The sequence below is a fragment of the Callithrix jacchus genome, chromosome 11 (genome assembly GCF_049354715.1).
Source record: "Callithrix jacchus isolate 240 chromosome 11, calJac240_pri, whole genome shotgun sequence".
NCBI classification, from domain to species: Eukaryota; Metazoa; Chordata; class Mammalia; order Primates; family Cebidae; genus Callithrix; species Callithrix jacchus.
Genome location: NC_133512.1, coordinates 112,312,083 through 112,335,647, shown reverse-complemented (window position 1 = coordinate 112,335,647; position 23,565 = coordinate 112,312,083). Strand labels below are relative to the sequence as shown.

At 41.2% G+C, this 23,565-nt stretch overlaps 1 protein-coding gene across 22 annotated transcripts in view; it reads left to right on the top strand.

Moving 5' to 3' along the window:
• CALD1 (caldesmon 1) overlaps window positions 1-23,565 on the top strand; it is a 238,228-nt gene that overhangs the window by 190,839 nt on the left and 23,824 nt on the right. For 8 of the 22 annotated variants that reach the window (XR_013524233.1, XR_013524235.1, XR_013524232.1 and 5 more), the window contains 5 exons: window positions 1,616-1,762; window positions 6,360-7,488; window positions 8,772-8,837; window positions 14,584-14,729; window positions 21,742-22,003. Coding sequence is in view for 12 of the 22 variants with exons in the window: in XM_009003025.4 (XP_009001273.3) it covers window positions 1,616-1,762; window positions 6,360-7,488; window positions 8,772-8,837; window positions 14,584-14,729; window positions 21,742-22,003 (1,750 nt within the window). In the remaining 10 variants the exon portion in view is untranslated. The remainder of the gene's footprint in view (window positions 1-1,615; window positions 1,763-6,359; window positions 7,489-8,771; window positions 8,838-14,583; window positions 14,730-21,741; window positions 22,004-23,565) is intronic. The other 14 variants (XM_078343717.1, XM_035254693.3, XM_035254696.3 and 11 more) reach the window with 2 other exon arrangements.

Genomic DNA, 23,565 nt, shown 5'->3' with positions numbered 1-23,565 from the left:
CAGCCCCATACCCACACTCAACCCACTGACCCTTCAAGCTAGCACCCATGCTTTCTTGGCACTCTGTATCTCGTCAGACATGTGTCAAAATAGCTATTTCCTCTTGAGTATGAGCTGCTGCAGTTCCCCAGCCCTAATTCTTTATTTGGAAATAAATCTTAAGAGAAACATATCTAGCATAGTGATATTGATTTGTAATCTCCTCAAATAGGCATTCACTTTAGATGACTACAAAAGCTAAATAGAGTTCAAGAGCTCAAGACTAGCCTAAGCAACATAGTGAAACCCTGTATCTTAAAAAAAAGTACAAAAGTTAGCTGGGTGTGGTGGTGTGTGCACCTGTAGTGCCAGCTACTCAGGAGGCTGAAGTGGGAGAATTGCTTGAGCCTAGGAGGTCAAGGCTGCGTGAGCTGTGATCACACCACTGCACTCTGGCCTGGGTGACAAAGCGAGACTGTCTCAAAAAAAGTGCTAAATAATGTATACACATGTGAAGTCCTCTGTGTCTCCTGTCTGCCTCAGCCCATAGACATCTATCTAAATAAACAGCTGTGGGCCATTGTGTTGTGCCCAGCATGTGGGTGGTATGATACTAAAGCATGTTTTAGAGCAGAAGATGGGGGCTTTAAAGGGAGCTGCCACCCCTTCAAAATGCACTGACTCCAAAGCATCCTACCCGTTGTCAGTAACACCTTCTCTCTCCAGTGAAAAGGAACTAGGTAGAAAAACAAAATCCAAGCAAAGAAGATATTCTAGTCCCAATTTTAATAATAGTTATTATTTAATATACTATTTAATAATTAGTATAATATTTACTGTAATTAGGGCTTATTAACACCAAAGTCCTGGTTTGGTAGTGTAACTTGATTCTTTTCTGATCTTCATGACAGTGTCTAAACAAGTAACTCATGCAACATGCTAGATCTTTTTAAGTAAGCATTTTGATTATTTTTGGTTCAATCCTTTGGGTCTCTTCTTCTAAATCTTACATACTGATAATCAGCTTTGTAAAGAAATGCTAACCTAAGGCCGGGTGCAGAGGCTTACACCTGTAATCCCAGCATTTTGGGAGGCCGAGGGGGGTGGATCATGAGGTCAGAAGTTCAAGACCAGCCTGGCCAGCATGGGGAAACCCCCATCTCTATGAAAAACACAAAAATTAGCTGGGCATGGTGGCGTGCGCCTGTAATCCCAGCTACTTGGGAGGCTGAGGTAGGAGAATCGTTTGACCCTGGGAGGAGTAGGTTGCAGTGAGCCAAGATCACTACCCTCCAACCTGGGTAACAGAGCAAGACTCCATCTCCAAAAAGAAAATAAATGCTAACCCACAATTTCCAAAGGCAACTTGCTTTTGTAACTTGCATTTTGTGTAGAATGTTTTAGTTGTTATTTGGTCATTGCAAATTGTCTTCTGTAGCTATTGGATTAATGCTTTTCAAATAGTTAAAAGTCTGAAAACTAGTTCACTAGGTCTCTAAACAGACCATCCTCTTAGAATAATGTGATTCATTAAGCAGTCAAATTCAGAAAAGGGCTCAGGACTGTTCCTGCCAAGAAGTTGGTGAAGACGTTTGGCAGGTGGCATACTGAGAGGTTTGTCTTTGTAATGTTGCAGAATCGCCTACCAGAGGAACGACGATGATGAAGAGGAGGCCGCCCGGGAACGGCGCCGTCGAGCCCGACAGGAACGGCTGCGGCAGAAGCAGGAGGAAGAATCCTTGGGACAGGTGACCGACCAGGTGGAGGTGAATGCCCAGAACAGGTACTGTCCTCTTTGTGATACGGAATTTCTAACTTGTGTCTTAGCCTGTCTGTTGAATGTAATTTGTCAAGCAAAGCATTCCTTTCTCAGCCCAACTCAACCCTTTTTGGTCAATCTAACTTGTTTAATTATTTTGCGGTGTTTTAGGCAACGAATCTGATTGGATAGGCAATCTGGTTTAGACATTAGGACATACTATTCTGTCTCTCTCCACCCCATTCCCATCTCATAAACATACCCCAGTTGAAGGCTTTTATTTCATTTTACAATCTAGTATTTGTTTAATTTAATAAATATGGTGGACTATATCTTTACATATATGTATGTTTAATTTTTTGTAATTTCAATAGTTTTGGGGGAACAGGTGGAGTTTTGGTTACATAGGTAAGTTGTTTAATAGTGATTTCTGATATTTTAGTGCACTCATCACCCAAGCAGTGTACACCATCCCCACTGTGTAGTATTTTATCCCTCACGCCCCTCCTGCCTTTCTCCCTGAGTCCCCAGAGTCCATTTTATTGTTTTTATACCTTTGCATCCCCATAACTTAGCTCCTATTTATAAGTGAGAACATAGGATGTTTGGTTTTGGTTTTCCATTCCTGAGTTACTTCACCTAAATAATGGTCTCCAACTCTATCCAGGTTTCTGTGAATTCCATTATTCTGTTCCTTTTTATGGCTGAATAGTATTTCATGTTGTGTGTGTGTGTATGTATATATACATACATTATATATATACATAAACACAACATGGAATAGAGATATAGATACAGATATAAATCACATTTTCTTTACCCCCTTGTTGGTTGATGGGCATTTGGGCTGCTTCCATATTTTTGCAATTGCAAATTGTGCTTCTATAAACGTGTGTGCAAGTATCTTTTTCATACAATGACTTCTTTTCCTCTGGGTAGATACCTAGTAGTGGGATTGCTGAATCAAATGTAAGTTGTACTTTTAGTTCTTTAAGGAATCTACATTGTTTTCTGGCAGGTAATATCTTTAAATAAGGAGATATTTATTCTATAGGATATTGCTATCTGTTTTGAACTGAAGATGTGTTAGTTTAATAGAGTCCTCCATGCCTACCATTAACAGATATCATATGAATTTTTTTAAGTGGGCATGAATTGTAGATGTCTTCTTTTTTTTTTTTTTTTTTTTTAATTTTTTATTGCATTTTAGGTTTTGGGGTACATGAGCAGAACATGCAAGACAGTTGCGTAGGTACACACATGGCTGTGTGTTTTGCTTCCTTTCTCCCCTTCACCCACATTTGGCATTTCTCCCCAGGCTATCCCTCCCCACCTCCCCCTCCCACTGGCCCTCCCTGTCTTCTTTTTTCTAATATGCAACCCGAATCAATAGTCTCTGATCACCATAATATTCAACGAGATACAAAATTCTGCTTAATTTAATGTGATGATTCAAACATACTTAATGAGTTTACTATTACATTTTTTTTCTCACTCAGGCCCTGGTAGAAATCAGGGATGTTGAGAATGACTAAATAGGTTTGACTTCTTTAAAAAGGGCTTTTGCAGCAGAAATAAGGTCACACAGTTCATTATGCTAATGGTTAGTATATGCCATTTATATTGTCATTTATATGCCCCAAGGTCTAAAAAAGATGAGGATATTTGAGGAGGAAAATGTAGAAAATAATTTCAATTCGAAACCATGGACTGATTATAATGGATACACTATATGAGATCTCACATGTGGTTTTGGTTTTAGATTGTTTTATTTTGTTTAATTCAGTCTATTTAGAAAATGCTGAAGGGAATGGGGCCTGACCTCCTTAACCTGAGTATGAGAGGCTGTATTAGAGGGTTTCTGAAAGCAGTCTTGAAAATGTTGGCAGGCAGCACAGATATTGGTGACCTTTTCCCTTGGTAAGTAGCTCTAACTGGGGAGTAAGTAGAGCAAAGGGGAAATAGGTATGATCTCTAGGGTTCACTAACTGACTTTGACTCCAGCTTGACCTTTCACTAACTGATGTCTTCACTTAAATGGAAATAAAAATTATACCTTTCTCCTAAAAATTCTGCTAAACTTAAACTACGTACCAATGCATGTAAAATGCGGAGTGTCTTACACATAGTAAGCACTCAATAAATTTTCACTGTTACCAGATGCTTAACACTGGGGGGCAACATAGTTATTCCCTGCCTTTTCTATTTTCAAGCTGAGACAGAAAGAATATAAAGAGTTTTAAAAATGGCATTTTGATGCCTTTCCTGAATCTTGTTATTAATGAGTGGTCAACAGGGGCTTAGAAAGTTACTGGTGGTCTGTAGTTTTCTTGCTTTTAAATTCTTGCTTCTCCTTGTCCTTCTCTTCTCATATTTGGCTATTATTCATGATTTCATGGTATTGATTGAATTTAAATTCTTCTTTTTTTTTTAGAAAAGCATATTGAGGTCTGAGAATATGTGATTTATCTCTGACATATTAGCCACAAGAAAAATAATTAGTCTTGGAGCCAAATACCTCTTAACTGGCACTCGGTATTTACTGATGATTATTGTCATGATTTATCAATAGGCAAAGAAATGTTCAATACAGTTTGTTGGGGTTTTTTTTTTTAGCATAAGAATACTTTAGGCCAGCGCGGTGGCTCATGCCTGTAATCCCTGCACTTTGGGAGGCCGAGGCAGGTGGGTCACGAGGTCAAGAGATTGAGACCATCCTGGTCAACCTGGTGAAACCCCGTCTCTACTAAAAATACAAAAAATTAGCTGGGCATGGTGGTGCACACCTGTAATCCCAGCTACTTGGGAGACTGAGGCAGGAGAATTGCCTGAACCCAGGAGGTGGAGGTTGCGGTGAGCCGAGATCGCGCCATGGCACTCCACCCTGGGTAACAAGAGCAAAACTCCGCCTCAAAAAAAAAAAAAAAAACAAAAAAAAAACTTTAATCTGGCTAGCACTTTGGAATTTTGGTGCCTTTTAAAAATTATTAGAAATTAGTTGATCCAAATGCCCTCTCTATAGATTTCTCCTTAAATTGTAAATTTTTGCATTTGGAGCGACATTTAATCCTTACATGTCTAATTCGTGGAGGCAGTATCCTGTAGCAAAAGTAAAAGCCAAGGAAATTTTAAAGCTGGTTTTTACTCTGACATTTTTTGTTGTTAAATATGAAATGTGTTTTTCCAAAATTAAGTGAACTTGAACTTCAAAAGGGCCAAGTTTGGTCTGAACTATGAAATTTGATGGAGTTTCTAAACACTGCAAGACAAATTCTTCCAACTCTGGCCACAGTTCTGGTATCACATGACTGGGTGTTTCCTACAAGTAGGAACCAACACCCCCAACTTGGACAGTGTCCAGCATCCTGCAGCAGCGAGGGAGGTGATGGACAACAGTTTCATTTTTAGAGACTTTTCTTTTTAAAATAAATGTCAAATGTAACTGCCCTTTGTCCACTGTAGAAAAGATGGACAAGAAACCCTTTATTCATGGAAATCTTGACAAAGAAGGTAGATTGTGTAAACATTCGTTGGGGTAATGCTGGCTGCTATAAAGATTAGTGCCCCCAATTTTTAAGTTTAGTGCAGTAACACTTACCATTATGCATATTTCTGTCTAGTAGGTAGAACCAGCCACCTGTCTTCTTTTGTCTTGTGACTCTCAAAACCTAGGGCTTGGCTCTTACTGATCTACCAGCAGACAGAGAGAAGACAGAGAATGCACCTCTGTTTGTTCATTGCCTTGGCTGGACATTTCTGTTTACATTTCATTGGAAGTTACTGGTCGCATGGCCCCACCTAGGTACAAAGAAAGGGGAAGGTGGAAATTTAATTCTTGAGTGGTAATCACTAGCCCCCTGACTGTGGGAGGAGGAGCAGGAATTGTAAGGGACACTTAGATGTCTCTTCCCTTGGGGTCATTGGCATGAGTGTGGAATCTCAACACTGTAATGTACATTTTCTTCCTCTCAAAGTGCCTCGGGACCCTCCAATCCAGATCAGGAATTCTAGATGACTGGGTGACATGTGAGAATACTACCTGACACCAAACGAATTCACACTTATTATTTCAGTTTGGTCCTTAAGTTTAAATTCCCCAAGAAGCAGTCCAGAAACAAAGATCTGACCCCTGGTAGTTTATTTGTATGGCGATCCTAGGAAACACTGGCGGGGGCATGGGAAGGTGAGACAGAAAAGGCAGGTCCACCAAATAAAGTTTGCATTACCAAGCACATCACCACTGTGGGTGTCCGGAGCTTCGCTCCCCTGGGAAACTCTGAGATCCAGTGTGGAACACACACCTCGGAATTATCCAACTCAAAAAGTGAGGGGTGCTGAGGTATCTAAACACTAGGGCTTGTCCATTTTTGTTTGAAAGCTGCTTCCAGGGGACATTTCATACCCAAAGCACTTCTGGCATGTTGAGTAGACTCCAGTGCCCAGAGAAAGGCTAGCACATGATGTCAGCTGAAAGCCAGGCAGGCATGTAGTAAAATGGTAATGGGCTGGGGATATGGACGAGCTTGGCACCTACTGTAGTCCTGGGTGGCACAGGCTGTATGAATGCTGCTGACTGATGAATGAGCGAGCTGTCTTTGGTGTTGTTCTTTCTGTTGTACAGTGTGCCCAACGAGGAGGCCAAGACAGCGACCACAAACACTCAAGTGGAAGGGGATGATGAGGCCGCATTCCTGGAGCGCCTGGCTCGGCGAGAGGAAAGACGCCAAAAACGCCTTCAGGAGGCTCTGGAGCGGCAGAAGGAGTTTGACCCAACAATAACAGATGCAAGTCTGTCACTCCCAAGCAGAAGAATGCAAAATGACACAGCAGAAAATGAAACTGCAGAGAAGGAAGAAAAAAGTGAAAGTCGCCAAGAAAGATACGAGATAGAGGAAACAGAAACAATCACGAAGTCCTACCAGAAGAATGATTGGAGGAATGCTGATGAAAACAAGAAAGACGCCAAGGAAAAGGAGGAGGAGGAGGAAGAGAAATCAAAGCGAGGGAGCATTGGAGAAAATCAGGTAGAGGGGATGGTAGAAGAGAAAACAACCGCCAGCCAGGAGGAAACGGTGGGAATGTCATTAAAAAATGGGCAGATCAGTTCAGAAGAGCCTCAGCCAGAGGAGGAGAGGGAACAAGGTTCAGATGAGATTCCCCATCATGAAAAGATGGAAGAGGAAGACAAGGAAAGAGCTGAGGCAGAGAGGGTAAGGTTGGAAGCAGAAGAAAGAGAAAGAATTAAAGCTGAACAAGACAAAAAGATTGCAGATGAACGAGCAAGAATTGAAGCAGAAGAAAAAGCAGCTGCCCAAGAAAGAGAAAGGAGAGAAGAGGAGAGGGAAAGGATGAGGGAGGAAGAGAAAAGGGCAGCAGAGGAGAGGGAAAGGATGAGGGAGGAAGAGAAAAGGGCAGCAGAGGAGAGGCAGAGGGTGAAGGAGGAAGAGAAGAGGGCAGCAGAGGAGAGGCAGAGGGTGAAGGAGGAAGAGAAAAGGGCAGCAGAGGAGAGGCAGAGGGTGAAGGAGGAAGAGAAAAGGGCAGCAGAGGAGAGGCAGAGGGCCAAGGCAGAGGAGGAAGAGAAAGCTAAGACAGAAGAGCAGAAACGTAACAAGCAGCTAGAAGAGAAAAAAAATGCCACACAAGAGACAAAGATAAAAGGGGAAAAGGTAAAAGTGAAAATAGAAGGGAAATGGGTAAATGAAAAGAAAGTGCAAGAAGATAAACTTCAGACAGCTGTCCCAAAGAAACAGGTACAGTAAACATTTTGCACCATATGTGTGATGCCTGTGACTTGTGAGAAATGTAATGCACATCCAATTTGGGACTGAGGCCACATGCATATAGTTCACGTGCTTGATCATTTGGCAAGCTGTTCATTTTTTTCAGGCCATAGCAATACGCAAGCATGCAGCAATTGATTGATGGCTGAATAGTCAATCAACCAAATTTACTGGGATAGCCAGTAAATTTGGCTGTCTAAAAGACAGAGAGAAATTAATTGCTCTGTGCTTGATTGTTATGAATACCAAAAAAAAAAAAAAGAAATTTAAACATGGTGGTGCTGTGTTGGTTTCTGATTCTGCACCTGCATCTGAACTCATTCTTTCAAATATCTTTCCTCTATCCATAGGTCTGCATGAGGCAAGAGGCCCGTAACTCCTTACCTCACTCATGGGTTTGACATTGAATAAAAAAATAATGATAAAAGCTGGGGTGGGAAATAGACATGAAGGATAATGGTCAGACATTTCATCTTAAGAAGGCAAAACAAACCCCTGAAAATTAACTGGTAATAAAGAAGGGAAAGGAAGTGGTTGGAACCTCTCCTTAAAAAAAAAAGTCAAAACCCCGATTTGCCAACATGTAGACCTCAGCTTAATGTAGACTTGCAGAAAGCCATTAATTTAGGGTAGTATCAATTTATAACTGACTGGTAATTAAGAGCATACATATTGTTCTTTATTACCTGGGTGACATAAATCCACGTGGCTTGAGGAAGGGTGGAAATGCGGGGGGGAAATGTTTGTAAGCTTTGAGAAAGATGTTTTTTTCAGTCTGCAAGGCTGCATTAGAAGCACTGTACCTAATAAACATCACACCACCACCATCCCTAAAAAAAAAGAAAAAAAGATGCTTGCACATTCACCTTTCCAGAGCAAATTCTCTGTCACTAAGTCTGCAATGCACTGAAATTGTCTTTAACTCCTGCTTCTATACAAGAGGCTCGTGAACACAGCTATAGTTGAGATCATGAGCAGTGTGCACCAACCCCACACATGAGGTTTGCAAACACACACAAGGACTGCCACACTATGCTAGATTTCAGTGAGCACAATGGCAGGCACACAAGATGTTGGGGTGGGAAGAAAATATCCCACTTTGCTGTTTAGAACCACTGTGCTGTGAGCGCTGAGACAGCAGAAAAGAAGCCATCCCTCAGCACTTGCAAGGCCATCCGAGCACCCACTCACTCTTGTCAGTTAGAAAGGTTTTCTTTTATTCGTGTGACCTTACCATTCTTGAAAATAAAAAGGGAGAAGAAAAGGGAGCTAAAAGAGAAAAGCTTCAAGAAGACAAGCCTACCTTCAAAAAAGAAGAGGTAAATATGATTGAGAAGTAATTATCCTAAAGCAACAGAAAAAGCAGTCAGTGTTCCATGACATCTCAGGTCTGACAGTCTCAAAATTGTAACCTCTTACCCAGTGTATTTCAAGCCATGACTCACAAGCCATTGAATAGTGAGATCCAGTTAGAATGTCTCAAAATTAAGTAAATGTATCAGTCAGCGTTTTTTTTTTTAAAATGAAATGGACAGAAGTCATCAGAGGGCATTGTAGTTAGTAAGTATTGCATTATCATGTAAATTCTCTTTCTGTGGGACGCCATCAGAAAGGCTTGAAAAAGACTGCTGGAATCAATTTATCCTGCTTTCTGTTCTTCTGAATGCTAATTTTTTTTTCCTTGAGCCATTCTACTTTCATTTCAATCATGAAATATTTCCAACTGGCCTTGATTAATGCTTTAACTTTTCAAAGGAAAAACACCCACACACATCTCAGTAGAAAAATTGGTGAACTGAAGGTGATATTTGGTTTTCAAAAGGGAAGTTTGGCCAAATGTTCTGCATTGCATTTCTGAGGCACACACGGGAGCAGGTGCCAGGGTGTTTGACTGTAGGTAAGTGAACAAGGAGCTATGCAGATAGAATGGCACGGGGTGACAGTAATCAGAATGCCACATCAGAACACCTGATTGCATGTCGACTCTCATGCTGTGTTTGCCCCAAATAATCTTAATATTTTTGACTATACTGAATAAATCACAATACTTACTAGAACTTGGTGAAATTGAATTATCAGAAGTAGGAAGACCCGAAGTTCTTCGCCTCTGAGACTGGTGAAGTGATTTGTATCCAGAAAGCTCCAACCCCACATAGGCTGTTGGTACATTTCTCTGCCTATCATGGCATCTATTAAGAAAACTCAAATTTTTTTTTTTTTTTTTTTTTTTTTTTGAGACAGAGTCTTGCTCTGTTGCTAGGCTGGAGTACAGTGGCGCAATCTCAGCTCACTGCAACCTTTGCTTCCCAGGTTCAAGTGATTCTCCTGCCTCAGCCTCCCCAAGTAGCTGGGACTACAGGCATGCACCACACCCAGCTAATTTTTGTATTTTTTAGTAGAGATGGGGTTTCACCATGTTGGCCAGGATGGTCTTGATCTCTTGACCTTGTGACCTGCCTGCCTCAGCCTCCCAAAGTGCTGGGATTACAGGCATGAGCCACCATGTCCGGCCAGAAAACTCAAAATCTTAAACAGAGAAATCCATATTTAGAAAACAGATGACCAGATTAAATAGGGGGTAGGTTATTTTCTTAACTATGTTTTGTAAATTTCACATGAAAAATGAAAACCCGTAGTTCATGTTATATACTACATTTCTGTTAAGATGTATGTTCCTCCCTGTTTCTAATAGAAGTTGTGGTGGTTTGGAAGGGAAAATTGAATATGAGCACAGACCATGTAAAGGAAGGAGAAAGTGTAAATGCTAATAACAGGAAAACTGAATTTAGCTCTCATGGGGCATTCAAGGAAATCATTGAACATGCTGGGAAACACTTTTCACTTTGTGAACAAATACCTACAAATTCATTTACAAAAAAGAGAAATGAAAAAGTTACCTTGGAACTAAACTCAAACTGAAATGTGTCCCACATGGGTTCTTGCAGTGTTTCTTAGTGAATGTCTTTATAGAAAGTGGGCAGCCGGGTATGGTGGCGCGTGCCTGTAATCCCAGCTACTCGGGAGGCTGAGGCAGGAGAATTGCCTGAACCCGGGAGGCGGAGGTTGCGGTGAGCTGAGATCGCGCCATTGCACTCCAGCCTGGGTAACAAGAGTGAAACTCCGTCTCAAAAAAAAAAAAGAAAGTGGGCATGATTCAGTAATTAAACATGTGGGGGGAGGGAAGCTGTAGAAAACACTGGATTCTATATTTACAATTTCATTCAATTCACTAAAATGGGATTTGTTTGTACTGACCAAAGCTTTCTATACCTATGTATAGTGTCTGAGAATTAGAAGGGCCCATCAGTTGCCACTCGGATGATCCTTTTGCCTCTTTTCAGATAAGGCCCTAGTTCTACAGCATCCTTGGTGTCCATCAGATACTCTCAGGAATGATTGAGCCCTGCCCCTTTGCCCTTCACATTCCAGCCAGTTCCAAAACCTTTGACCTGTTTTTGACACAAGGCCAGATAAGCCACTCAAACCAAGGTTAAAAGAAAAGAAAACAACCCAAATCGAGATTCCTATTTTAACATCGTGTAAATAATCTACTGGTCGAAAGACTAGGTTTTCCCCTTTCCAGCTAGTCGTACTGTTTCTTTATGGAGTCAGCCTAAATCACGTTTACATGATTCAGCCATTTTAAATAACCTCTTCCTTTATTGTTTTCCTTTTTGTTCAAAAAAGAAAGAGAACAACTAACTAAAACCTTTCCTGTCAAGGATTTATGCAGCACAGGATAGGGCAACACAAGTAAACAAAAATATCACATGAGCCTTCTTGGAGAAAACATTTCCAGAAATCAGTCCAGTGTCTTAAAAAACACACACACAAAATAAAACCTGTCTTTCTCCACGGCAGTTTAACTGTGACAGTGAGTCACCGATGATCACCAACATTGAAACTTAATTTAGCTTTCTTTCTTTCCTCTCCAGTTATAATAAGTCTCTTTTTAGTTCTTTTTAACAGAAAAACAGAGTTTCTAGCAGAGCTGCTTCTGAGGTATTGAGAGTGATGTTCATGTCATGCGGACCAACCCTTCCCAGACATTAGTGTGCATGCAAATCACCTGGGAGTCTTGTGAAATGCAGAATCTGATTCCACGAGGTCCATGGACCAAACTTTCAGTAGCAGGGAGTCTAGAAGACGTCCATGTTATAGAAATTGAACCCTGGGTTGGATCTGGGGCTTATGAAGCTAACAAAAGCACATTAAACTCAGCATGAGAAACCCTAGCTGCACCCAGCGCTTGTTGCTATTCTGGAACCAAATAATGCGAAATGTGCCTGAGACACATCTCAGTCCTTGCTCGCTTGACTTTCTGAGTGTCTCTCTGGCACAAGGACCTGTCATTTGAATTCCCATCCCCCACCCCATTCCCATGTGTTATTGTACTGGATATCCCAAGTATCTAGAGTTTCAAAACCCAAATGATCACATTTGACCAGAGCCTTTCTTATGAGTATGCTAATGTTATCTGTGTATCAAGCACACAGACTCTTTCAGGATACCTGGCTCCCTGTGAATCAGCACAGACATTCTCCAAGGTATCATTCTAACCTGTAAGTTCTAATGCCTTTCCCAGGGGGCTCAGAATCCCATAAGTTAAGGTTAAATCTGCTATAACATCCAAAAATAAATGTAAAGGCTCTATGGAATTACTTTATTCATTTCCCAGAAAGAGAAAATAATTTTCAGTTGAACTTAAATCATCATTATTACATTGACGATATTTCTCAGAAGGTTTTCCGGAAAGAACATAAGCCTACCATCCACTGTAGCCTTTGCCAATAAAGGTAATTTTTCGTCTGTTAGGCATATTCTATTTTACAAATGTATTTTAAACACCTTGGGGACCAGTAAATCAGATATAATAAATTTGGGGAGAATGGAAATTTTTCTGACTGCAAAATAGGAGAAATGAGCTAAAGGGAGTATCTCCAAACATAGCACTCCACAGACCGTGAGATCCTGCTCAGAATTTGTTTCACGGTTCTCTCTAAAATAGGTTTCCCTCACATTTGTAGCCACAGATACTTCTTAACCAGAACATCAACTCGAGTCCACGGTTTCTGGGGCTAAGTCTAACAGTGTAGGCCAAAATGGGAATTTATTTTGTTTCATTCTTCCTGTCTAATGAATACTGATGTATTTATTCTTGAGCAAGGACAGCCATCAGGGAGCCACAGTGAGGCTGTCATTCAGGCTATGAGCTTGCTCCTTTTCTCTGTAGCCTCTCATGACCCATGAGGAGCCAAGAGGGAAATGACAGGATGAAACATTAAGAAGGAATCATCTGGTCCAATCACATCTTTTCACATATGTGGGACCAGCATCCCAGAGCAGTCAGGTGATTTGGCCAAGTAACACAACTAGTTTATCAGCACTGGAGCCAGAAGTCACATTTCCTGATTTGCAGACAAAGCTCTTGGAGGGAATGGCAAGGCATAGCCCTCCTTTTCAGTGTGTCTGAGGGACATCCTAGGTAAATACCCCACAGTGAAAAATTGAAGTCTTAACTAATTAGGGCAGCACAGTAGGAATTTCTAGTAATTAATCAGCTAATACCCAAAGAAGACAAAGGACTTAAAACTCATCAATAAAGACCAAAACCTGTGCTCTTTGTAAAACATGCACTTTAGGTCAAGCGCAGTGGCTCACGCCTGTAATCATAGCACTTTGGGGGGCCAAGGCTGGCAGATCACTTGAGGTCAGGAGTTCGAGACCAGCTTGGCCAACATGGTGAAACCTGGTCTCTACTAAAAATACAAAAATTAGCTGGGGGTGGTGGTGCATTCCTGTAATCCCAGCTGTTCTGGAGGCTGAGGCAGGAGAATTGCTTGAACCCAGGAGGCAGAAGTTGCAGTGAGCCAAGATCGTAACATTGCACTCCAGCCTGGGCAACAGAGCAAGACTCTGTCTCAAAAAAAAAAAATAAATAAATAATGTACTTTAGGAGTAAATCGTCAGAGGATATCTGAAGAATAAGTGGGAAGAAGTGAGTGATCAGGTCATGGTAGAATGTCCCAGGCAGCAGCCTAAACTCTAAAGTCCTGAGTCCTGAGTCTTTACGGCTTTCCCTTCCTCTGTGGGTTTCTTTAGAATGCTCATGCTTTGTAACTGTCTTGAAAAGAACCATTGTGAATGCACCTCATCTGTTTTCACACTCATCTTTTAAGAATGGATGAGATAATATGATTGAAGTATTTTGAACTCCTTTACCCCCCGCACAAAAAGCTATGTAAATTCAGTTTACTTTTAAATAATCTCTCTTTAACTGTAAGAAACACAAATCCACAAAATGTGAAAGCTAACACCTGCCCACCGTATATCATCTTCCCGTGTCTCCCACAACAGTCATAAAACTACTTCCAGAGTACTGAATTTTTACTGACAATGGAAATCAAGGGAAACCCTGGAATTTCTCCTATTCCATTCTAACGTTAATGGTTTAGATGACTACCAACATGGCCTCACAGATCCTAAATATGCCGTTGACTCCTCCTCCTAAGGGTAGGGTTAGTAAGTGTCCCATCCTTGGGACTGAATTTACTTGTTGATTAAAATACTGGTCTTTGCCAGAAATGGCTTGGCAGATCTAGCTAAACTGGTAGGTTTCCTCTCCTTTCTTTTACATTTGTGTCTTTCTCACAGATTCTCTCTCCATCCAAGAAGAAACCTGTCCAGGAAACCTGGCCCTTCTCCATCAAAGCCACCCTACTAACTGCTCTTCCCAGTGGGAACTGCAAACATCTACTCTTACACGAATTTCCCAGAACGTAATGGTTTCCAAACAATAGTACTACCACCGCTCTTGAAAGTAAAAACCTCAGTAAGATCAGGAATGATCTTGCCTTCTTAAAATTGTGCTAAAGGTGTTCACAGGCTAAAGGACCATAGCTCATTCTCTCAGATTTTCCCCTGATTCCAACGCTACCACATCTGAGTGGTTTCTTTCTGAGTTTTCTGCCTTCCTAACAAGTTTGGGTCTTATTTGTTGATACCAGTCAAAATCCTAATAAGGTTTTCTTGTTCTGTTCCTTCCTGATATGTACTGTTGGTTAGATCAAAGATGAAAAGATTAAAAAGGACAAAGAACCCAAAGAAGAAGTTAAGAGCTTCATGGATCGGAAGAAAGGATTTACAGAAGTCAAGTCACAGAATGGAGAATTCATGACCCACAAACTTAAACATACAGAGAATACTTTCAGGTAAGAAGTAGCAGCTAGTTAATAGTAACTGTTCATATGCCAAAAAAAAGTCTTCTCATCCTGTGCCTCCAGACAGAAACTTGCTAAACAGGCAGCATGCTTTTGTTGTGAGGTCATTCGCCATTGTCTCAGATGCGCAGTCAGCAAGTCCGGTTCTCCTATCACCAACAGAAGACCTGCAGTCACCACTCAGACAGGGCTTAATCTGCTTTTCCCATTCTTTTGAAAGGCAGATCATGTGTGGCATCCATGGTTTTTTTCACTGACCTCATGTGAGAAGAGTGTATTAGAAAACATTATGACTGGGATTCATATCGTTCAATGATTCTCTCTATGGTCTGACCACCTTCACAAGAGACCCTTCTCAGTACCATTTTCAAGAATGCATTTTCTAAAGGTTGTTTATAAATACTGCATAAGACTAAGATTGTTTAGTGGCCAAATACTTGGGAAACATTAGTTAAAGCTCAATTAATCAGACTTCTTTTCTTTTCTTTTTTTTTTGTTGAGACGGAGTCTCGCTCTTGTTACCCAGGCTGGAGTGCAATGGCGCGATCTCGGCTCACCGCAACCTCCGCCTCCTGGGTTCAGGCAATTCTCCTGCCTCAGCCTCCCGAGTAGCTGGGATTACAGGCACGCGCCACCGTGCCCAGCTAATTTTTTGTATCTTTAGTAGAGACGGGGTCTCACCATGTTGACCAGGATGGCCTCGATCTCTTGAACTCATGATCCACCCGCCTCGGCCTCCCAAAGTGCTGGGATTACAGGCATGAGCCACCGCGCCTGGCCTAATTAATCAGATTTCTTTGCCACAGGTCTTTGAGAGTCTCTTAAGAGGGAGTGAGAGGGTATGGACCTGCTGCTCTATTTCATACAGTTTGGAAAAACTCTCTTGTATAGCTTGAGCTTTCCCTTCAACATAATCCCCTACCCCATCAAATTGAAAATCTCGGCAACTGATTATCAGACACACTAGACAAGTATGTCCAGGTAAATTCTCATTTCTAAATACTGTCCAATTCTCAGAGCTCCCTACCAATTTTGTAGAAGAACCTGAGGTGCAGACACTGAGCTGGCCACATGATTCCTGTGCTCCTTTCCCACAAAACACTCCCTCCAACTACTGGGTCCAAATTCCAACCTCTGTTACTTGTCACTGGCTGCTGTGCCAGATGTGCCGAAGAAGAGTCTTGGGTCCCTGCCATGTGGATTTCCCTGGGCTTGTGCCTTGGCTGCAGCCTTGCCTATAGATCCTATTTTTCTGAACACTTCAAATAAGAAAGTCACCAAGTAGGTATGAGGGAGAAGTTTGACATGCTCCTTACACCAAAGCCTTTGTAATATTCGAAAGCAGGCGGAGCTGCTAGGGATGGACATTTCAGGCTCATCAAGAGGCTTAGATGGATAAATACAGTTGCCCCCAAACATTTTTCTATACAAAAGTTTGAACAGAAACCTACTCATATTTATCCAAAGGAGAACCTAAAGCAGAGAGAAGGTGTACATAAAAGGTCTAAATAAAATGGTCAAGGTGTAAGAAAGGTAGAATCTATAGATACTACTTGGGATTGTCAAGAGAGAACAATGTTAAAATTAAGTTTATTGAACATTCACAGAAAACCTACAAAGCAAGTGATTCAGGCTAGTAAGCTGAGTCTAAAACTTGCCGAAGTGCCTGAAGTTTAATGTTTTAAAGCTCTGGAATAGTGCCGGGCCCATGAAAAGTGTTCAATGAATGTTACCTAATATTACTATTTTTAAATTAATAGTTTAAAATATGCCTTATAGGCATAAGGGTTTTTTAAGGTATAAGTTCTGTTTTTGTTAAGAGGAATGTTTAAAAAATCTGTCAGTAGAAAAAATTCTGTTTAACAATTAGCAAGCTTGCCAACAAGCTCAGTCAAAGCTAAATTAATAATTAACATGCCTATTGTGTAGAAATCCAAAGAGCTGGGTAATTTGAAGGGAGAAATAGTCACAAGAGGTGGTGACAAGTTGAATGCTAAGAATCCTTAAATGTGACTCTGGCCTTAATTTTTCTATTTTGGGCAGGAAAAAAAATACAGGAACAAGCTGCTAGCATATTATTTATTTTTGTTTAGCCACCAACGTATGTGAGTTTTAGTTTCAAGTTCATGCTGATAGAAGCAGAGGTATAATTCTGCTCCAAACACATATAAAATGAGGAGAGAGGAAGACAGTATCAGCCTTTATTTAGATAAGTTTAGTACCTATCAGCTTAACTGAGAACAAGCTGTATTCTTTTTGTTTTTTGAGACGGAGTCTCGCTCTTGTTACCCAGGCTGGAGTGCAATGGCGCGATCTCGGCTCACCGCAACCTCCGCCTCCTGGGTTCAGGCAATTCTCCCGCCTCCGCCTCCTGAGTAGCTGGGATTACAGGCACGTGCCACCATGCCCAGCTAATTTTTTGTATTTTCAGTAGAGACAGGGTTTCACCATGTTGACCAGGATGGTCTTGATCTCTTGACCTCATGATCCACCCGCCTCGGCCTCCCAAAGTGCTGGGATTACAGGCTTGAGCCACCGCGCCCGGCCCACAAGCTGTATTCTTAATGGTCAAAGACTGTATACTCATCTTGACTTACATGTAAAGAAGCCAAGGGGTGGGGGAAAGAACTTAATGGAAGAAATTTCCACGTTAAGTGGCACCCTAAAGCTGAGGTCATGCACATAGGCAGAGATGGTGTGAACAAAAGTTTTGCTCCTCTATTGAGCATAGCTGTTTATCTTTGATTTAATTACTGTTCCCTCTAATGTTTGCATTTTCTTGTAACTCACTTGTTCTCTCCAAAACATGACATAAAAATCTCCATTCAATGAGCAAGATATAGCAATGCAAATTCTACCAACGGTTTTATAGAAAGTGCAAAATGAAGGGCTTTTTGATGTTTTATTTTTAAGGTGGGAATTAAAAGTTTTTTTTTTCCAGTTACAGAAAAAAATGTAATCATTATAAAAATGCTCAGAAAATAGAATAAAAATAAATACCCACAACCCAATGATAACCACCAGTAACACTTTTTCCAGCTGTTTATCTATGTATATAATATTCAGGATAGACACACACGTGAGTATACTTATAATTTTACATTGATTCTTGCATCATGCATAAGAATGTATTATAGCTTGTTTTCTATACCAGTAGATATAAGCCTATAATTAATGACATTAGAGCCTTCCACTGGAAGGATGTATTATGACTTATTTAGCCAGTCCCTGATGACAAACATTTTGATTGTCCAAAATGAAGACTGAGCGACATCTAGTGGAATCCACAGATGTTTCCGTAGGCATGTGTTTTGCTGGTCTAGTTCCTGCAGTGATAAGACGAACACAGAGAGAGCAAACTTATTTTTGAAAGGAAAGACCCTAACTTAACTGAGAGAAGAGTCACAGGCCTGTGAAGTCAGAAGATTCTGAAAGAGCCTTTGATGACAAGATTCTGAGGGATACTTTAACCCTGAGTTCGAAATAAAAGTTTACTTTTAACTGTCAAGATCCTAGACCAATAGTTTTAAATTTTTTAACCTAAACCCTTAGTAAGAAATAAGTTTTACATCATGACCCAGTACAAGCCTGTATATATTTTTATAACTGAAACAAGTGTGTCAAGAAATGGAACTTTCTTCTGCTCTATGCAATGCACTCTGATACGTTCTGTTTTGTTTAAATGTTGGTTACAATCTACTAAATGGATTTTCTGGTCAGTAGCTTAAAAATTATTGTCCTGGAGGTCACAGTATATTTAGAATGACTTCAGTGTTTAAAATCAATGTGCACAATGTATTTCTTGAACCCATTCCTTGTTTTACTTTTATTTTATTTTATTTATTTATTTATTATTTTTTTTGAGGCAGAGTCTCCCTCTCATGCCCAGTCTGGAGTACAGTGACCCAATCTCAGCTCACGGCAACCTCCACCTTCCAGGTTCAAGTGATTCCCCTGCCTCAGCCTCCTAAGTAGCAGAGATTACTGGCGCACGCCACCATACCCAGCTAATTTTTGTATTTTTAGTATAGACAGGATTTCACCGTATTAGTCAATCTGGTCTTGAACTCTTGACCTTTTGATCCATCCTCCTTGGCCTCCCAAAGCACCGGGATTACAGGTGTGAGCTACCGTGCCTGGCCATTGTTTTATTCGTTCTTTGGTTCCACAGCTAGCAACACTGTGCCATTCTTTACATGTGGTAAATGGTATTAGGGTGTGGTAATTCCTTTGTTCCCTAGACAAAGTGTCAGGAATAGGACACCTACATTCTCATCTAGTTAAGAATGACCTCACTACTTGCTAATAAGTTTTTAAATGGCAAAGCTGTATCTCTGTCTCTTAAAGACTACTTATAACGAGGGCCTTCAAGCACTAAATTCTCCTGAGTAAAGTCCCAGGCAAATTCTGTGTTAGTGAAAACACTGTATGCTACTGAAGTTCTACTGTGAGTATTGACAGTTTTAAAATGATCAGTGTTCTAATTCTACCATATAGCAAATTTATTAAAGAAACTTAGGGGTCACAGTAGGGGTTAATGTCTCCATCTTTTTATAGATGTGTAAAATACTAAAAACACCTGTTCTGAAATAAAATTTTAACATAAGGACTTTTGGGATAGCATTCTGTCTTAAGTCTTAACATGTTCCCAATTCTGCAATGAAATCCCTGTGTATCCTCCTTAATCGCAAAAGAAAACTCAATATAATTTTAATTTTAGTTCTTATGTAAAAAGAACTATTTTTTACATATTCTTACCCATTTTCTTCCTGTTTTATAAGCTATTCTATCTGAGGAAGCATTGCTTCTGCTCAGGCACAGAATGTAGCCAGGCCTAGACTACAGAAATTCTAGAGACAGAGGTAGGAAATGTTCCTCTCAGACTCCATCCTGAAGGTTTGAGGTGAGAAGTGGAGAGATGGGCTAATGTGTTCTCTTTCAGTTTATTCATTGCTTCATAACAATACATATTTTATTTCAGGTATAATTATAGTGACAAGAAGAGTACAACTAATACATAAGCGTTAGAATCTGATTCTGGCTCAGCTGCTTTCTAGCTACCAAAAGCTTGAGTAAATTATTCTCTCACCTGTGTTACCTTATTTGTAAGATGGGGATGATCAACCAAACCTGACATCTCCCTAGTTATTGTGACTGTTAAATGAAGTAGTGGATATGAAAAGGGTTTAGAAAGCATAAAGAATGACATGTAAGTAATCACCTTAACCGTGTCATACCAAACTAATTTCACAATTTTAAGTCTGTATAAGGAACAGTCCGGTTGTGTTGGAGTTAAAGAACATAGAAAATACACAGATGGAAGCCACAGGTTAATGCAGTCATTAAGGACTTCCTGGAGCGTCTCTGTAAGAATGGACATAAATCACTGTGTTTAGCTCTAATCAAGGGGCAATAGGTAATTTCATCTACCAGAGATCCGCTGCTAGAGTCAAGCTCGAGGCAAAGTTGTGGATAGATGGATTTCCTTCAGTGCCTACCCTTAGTTCAGCCACTTTCTCCCGTTCGCAGTGCCTGAACCTTTCTGTCTTCCCTCCTGATCCACTACTCCAGGTAGATCCAAGTTATCCAGTAACTTATGGGAAAGGACTAGTAAGGCACTACGAGACTTTTGAACTCATTCACAAGTAATGTTTGGGACTCCATGCCTTCCCTTCCAATAACAACTACTATTCATACAGTAGATGATACATAAATTATATCAGTATGATATCTCTCATATTGATACAATACACAGTCCCATGCAACCCACTGAGGTAAATAGAATAAATAGTATTTGCCCCATTTTTCCATGTTGAAGCATGTATCTTTTTAAAAATTGTGGTAAAATCAAACATAACCTCAAATTTATCATCTTAAGCATTTTAAAATTTACAGTTAAGTAGTGTGAGGCATATTCACATAGTTCTGCAACATATCTCCAAACGCTTTTCATTTTGCAAGACTGAAAGGCTACACCCATTACACAACAATTCTCTATTTCCTTCTACCACCCACCCTCTGTCTCTGGTGACTACAGTTCAAGTTCTGTCTCTATGAATTTGACTACTTTAGATCCCTCATAGAAGTAGAATCATATACTATTTGTATAATTTCTGTGACTGGCTTATTTCACTTAGCACAGTATCTTCAAAGTTTATCCATGCTGTACCAGGTAACAAGATGATCTCCTTCCTTTTTAAAGCTGAATAATATTTCATGGTATGGCTAGACCATGCTTTTTTTTTTTTTTTTGAGACAGAGTGTCATTCTGTCACTCAGGCTAGAGTGCAGTGGTGCCATCTCGGCTCACTGCAACCTCCACCTGCCAAGTTCAAGCAGTTCTCTGCCTCAGCCTCCCGAGTAGCTGAGATGACAGGCGTCTGCCATCATGCCCGGCTAATTTTTGTATTTTTAGTAGAGACGGGGTTTCGCCATCTTGGCCAGGCTGGTCTTGAACTCCTGACCTTGTGATCCACCCACCTCAGCCTCCCAAAGTGCTAGGATTACAGGCGTGAGCGACCACGCTCAGCCCCACTTTTTATTTATCCATTCCTGCCATGATGGGCTTGCGTCCATCTCTTGGTCATTGTAAATAATGCTGCTGTGAACATGGGTATACAAATACCTCTGCAACTGCTTTCCATTCTTTTAGAGGTATATCAGAAGCGGGACTGCTGGATCATGAGGTAGTTCTCTTGTTGAGTTTTTGAGGAACCTCCATCCTGTTTCCATAGCAGCTGCACCACTTTACAGCCCCAATTTGCAGTACATATTTGTGACATTTTACAGCTGAGGAAACGAAGCGCAAGTGGCAGAACTGAGGCTCCCATTCGGCCCCTGTGATTCCAGGCAGACCCCTTTCCCAACCTACTACCCCTTGGGCTAATGAGAGGCAGTGGGGATTTGGTGTGGGATGCAGAAGCCACAGAATGACCTCGCCTTCCTCCAGGGAGACTGCAGGCAAAGGCATGTAAACCCCTTTCCATTGCCCCCCCAACCACAGCCGCCCTGGAGGGAAGGCCAGCGTGGACACCAAGGAGGCTGAAGGCGCCCCCCAGGTCGAAGCCGGCAAGCGGCTGGAGGAGCTTCGTCGTCGTCGCGGGGAGACTGAGAGCGAAGAGTTTGAGAAGCTCAAACAGAAGCAGCAGGAGGCGGCTTTGGAGCTGGAGGAGCTCAAGAAAAAGAGGGAGGAGAGAAGGAAGGTTCTGGAGGAGGAAGAACAGAGGAGGAAGCAGGAGGAGGCCGATCGAAAACTCAGAGAGGAGGTAAGGCAGGCACTAGCCCACTGCAAACGTGGCCGGGGAAAATTCCCTAGTGCCCTGCGGCTGCTCTTTTGAGCATGGGCTCTTAATATTTTTTCAGAATAATAAACTTACCATGTGCTAGGTACGATTCTAAAACTTGTAGACATGTTAATTTGTCCACTGCTTCTAAGAACTCGCTGATATGGGTACTTATCCCCATTTTACAGATGAGAAAACTCAGGCACAGAGAGGGTTTTTTGGTTGTTTTTTTGTAATTTTCCTGAGGTCTCCCTTGTGTTAACCCATTACCCTATACTGCCTCTCAAAAAGGAAAAGTTAGAAAGCTGAGAAGGATGAAAGGTCTGCAAATTAGTTACAAGAATGAAGTTATGTGATACTTGTTTTCTAATAGCTGGAGACGTTTTATAGAGAATATTAAAAAAATTTTTTTTAATGGGCAAGTAAGTAGATTAGAATGTGAACAGGCAGGGACAGTGTCTGTGTTGTTCATTACTCTATACCCGGGACCTCATACAGCGCCTGCCATGCAGGAGGAACCCCATCACTATAAATAGATGAGTTTGTTTCATCTTTTAAGACAGAGCCAAAAACAGCAGATAAAGTTACAAGGAGGAACGTTTTGGCTCAGCATATGAAATAAGGTTTAACGAACTACAACTTACAGTACTGCAGTTTACAAAGTGCAGTCTTTCCTTTCATCCTGAGGTACATTCTTCTCATTTTATGGGCAAAGAAACTGGGAATCAAATAGTTTGAGTGACTTATTTCAAGATTCTTGACTAATAAGTGGTAGAATCAGTATGGAGACCCCGCTTTTCCAACTTGGAGTCTAGAGCTTTTGAGATCGTGATCTCCCATCATTCAAAATATGGGGGAAAAAAAAAGACTTTCAATGGCATTTTGACATGGATCCTACGCAAAATTTTCCTGAACTGTATGGAAAATTTTGATACATTATTTCAAGGTCTCTGTTAACTCCAGCTTTCAATGAGCCAATGACCTTTAGTTGGGAGTCATCAGAACGATAGGGTTTTAGAATTAAACAAACCCAGGCTTCTCGGTGTTTTGTTTGTTTGTTGTTTTGCTTTTGTTTTTAGACAGAGTCTTGCTCAGTTGCCCAGGCTGGAGTGCAATGGCAAGTTCTCGGCTCACTGCAACCTCCACCTCCCTGGTTCAAGCGATCCTCCTGCCTCAGCCTCCTGAGTAGCTGGGACTACAGGCATGCACCAACACACCCACTTAATTTTTATATTTTTAGTAGAGACATGTTTCATCATGTTGGCCAGGAGGGTCTCAATCTCCTGACCTCGGGATCCACCTACCTTGGCCTCCCAAAGTGCTGGGATTACAGGTGTGAGCCACTGCACCTGGGCATTTTTTTGTTTTAAGACAGAGTCCCACTCTGTCGCCCAGACTGGAGTGCAGTGGCGCCATCTCAGAACATACCCAGGCTTCTGTCCTAACTCTGCCACTGACAAGCTGAGGCCTTGGGAAACCTGAACTGTTCTGCATCTTCTTCTCCTTACCTGTGAAATAATATCAACTTTGCAGGATTCTTCTGA